The sequence below is a fragment of the Tenrec ecaudatus genome, chromosome 16, assembly GCF_050624435.1.
Source record: "Tenrec ecaudatus isolate mTenEca1 chromosome 16, mTenEca1.hap1, whole genome shotgun sequence".
Lineage (NCBI taxonomy): Eukaryota > Metazoa > Chordata > Mammalia > Afrosoricida > Tenrecidae > Tenrec > Tenrec ecaudatus.
In genome coordinates, this window is record NC_134545.1 from 5,790,323 (window position 1) to 5,792,572 (window position 2,250).

Below are 2,250 nucleotides of genomic sequence, written 5' to 3' on the forward strand. Positions count from 1 at the left end.
CTAGACTCTCACTCACTCGCTCGCTCATTCACCACCAGCCAGTCAATTCTGACTCAGAGTCACCCTGTAGGACAGCACAGAATGGCCCCTGGCTGAGACTGTAACTCATATGGGAGTAGAAAGTCTCATCTTTCTCCCGAGTTGCGGCTGGTGCTTTCGAACTGCTGGCCTTGTGGTTAGCAGCCCAACGAGTAGTCAGTACAACAACCCAGCTCCAGCAGCAGAGTTCTTAAGTGTGTGTGGGGCGCAGGAAATAGCTGGGTGCAAAGCCTCCCAATCTGGTCCTGCCTGGGAGCTCCGGGGGGGGGGGGGCGGCTGGGGAGAGGACTGGGCAGTCAGGCAAAGGTTAGGGGGCGGGACGGCGAAGGCAGGGGCCTAGAACGACTCCAGGAAATGTTTGTGTTTCTCCACCGGGAGGGATGACAAACAAGCTTTTTTCGTGCCTTCTGGGCAGCTTTGCAAACTCTCCAGCCCAGAGCGAGTCTGTAGCGAAAGAAAGCCGGGAGCCTGGAAGGAGAAACCTCGCCAAACAGCACCCCTTCAATCCCAGAAGGGATCGCCTGGGACAAACTGCATCCCCCTCTGGTCCTGATCCCTTGGTCAGTCAGACAGCTGGTGATCCGGCCCCAGAGGTAGGACTCTCCGGGTGAGTTTCTGCACCCTGGCCAGCAGCGGCAGATCTGCCCTGAGCCTGGGCCTGGCCGGGCTGGCACCCCAGGGCCCTGAGGTGGGGGCCGCAGCCACTGGGTGAGGGGTCGGCTTCAGACAAGCACCCTGCCTTTGTAGGGGGGCTCGGGGACTCGAAGTGCTGGCACTTACTCCTCCACCATGGACAGCAATGGCTCGTGCTGTCTCATTGAGGGGGACCCCATCTCCAAGGTCATGCCCCCACTGCTCATCCTGGCCTTCGTGCTGGGTGCCGTGGGGAATGGCGTTGCTCTCTGTGGCTTCTGCTTCCACATGAAGACCTGGAAGCCCAGCACCATCTACCTGTTCAACCTGGCGGTGGCCGACTTCCTACTCATGGTCTGCCTGCCCTTCCGCACGGACTATTACCGCCGGCACCGGCGCTGGGCCTTCGAGGACATCCCCTGCCGGCTGGTGCTGTTCATGCTGGCCATGAACCGGGCTGGGAGCATCGTCTTCCTTACCGTGGTGGCCGTGGACAGATACTTCAAAGTAGTCCACCCCCACCACGCCGTGAACGCCATCTCCAACCGGACGGCCGCCGGCCTGGCCTGCGTGCTTTGGGCCGTGGTCATAGTGGGCACGGTGTACCTGCTGATGGAGAACCACCTGTGCGTGCGGGGGGAGACCATCTCCTGCGAGAGCTTCATCATGGAGTCAGCCAACGGCTGGCACGACGTCATGTTCCAGCTGGAGTTCTTTCTGCCCCTGGGCATCATCCTCTTCTGCTCCGGCAGGGTGGTGTGGAGCCTGAAGCGGAGGCGGCAGCTGGCCAGGCAGAGGCGGATGAAGAAGGCCACGCGGTTCATCGTGGTGGTCGCCCTGGTCTTCATCATCTGCTACCTGCCCAGCGTGTCGGCCAGGCTCTACTTCCTGTGGACCGTGTCCTCCAGTGCCTGCGACCCGTCTGTCCACGTGGCCCTCCACGTCACCCTCAGCTTCACCTACATGAACAGCATGCTGGACCCCCTGGTGTATTACTTCTCCAGCCCCACCTTCCCCAAGTTCTATACCAAGTTCAAAAGCCGCAGGTTGAGACCCAGGCGTCCAGGCCCCTCCAGGACCCCCCGGAGGCCCGAAGAGATACCCATCTCAAACCTCTGCCCTAAGCGTTGCCCAAAGAGCCCCCAAAGCCAGCCCGAGGCCCAGTGGGCGGTCCACGTGTGCTGAGTGGCACGAAAGCAAAGAAGCCAGCAAGTCGGAGAGCCGGACGGGGAGGCAGGCGGCCCCCAGGCTCCGTCTGTCCTCTCACTTTGGTGGTGAGGAAAATGCCCCCCACTGCCCTGCCCTGGTGGGATGGAGAGAGTGGATCACACCTATATGGTCTGATTCCCGGGACGGGTGGGGAAGCATGTCTGTGTGACGGGGTCTGTGTGTGTCAGGGCAGGGTTCTGGGACGGCCTGACTCCCGTGCAATTTAAGCAGCTGCGTCGAGGGGGACGAGGGTTGAAGCGGGTCCTGCTCTTCTCCCAGGGGCACCCATGGACTTGATGACCTATCAGTATTTCCTTTAGCTGTTAATTTGTCTTGGAAAATCCAAACCAGACCAAGTCAATACTTGTT

General features: G+C 60.7%; 1 protein-coding gene across 1 annotated transcript; it reads left to right on the forward strand.

Annotated features, from left to right (window-relative positions):
* The first annotated feature begins 828 nt into the window (after positions 1–828).
* On the forward strand, positions 829–1,857 carry HCAR1 (hydroxycarboxylic acid receptor 1). The gene has a single exon (XM_075534632.1). The coding sequence runs from the start codon at positions 829–831 to the stop codon at positions 1,855–1,857; it is 1,029 nt and encodes a 342-aa protein (XP_075390747.1).
* The last annotated feature ends 393 nt before the right edge of the window (positions 1,858–2,250 follow it).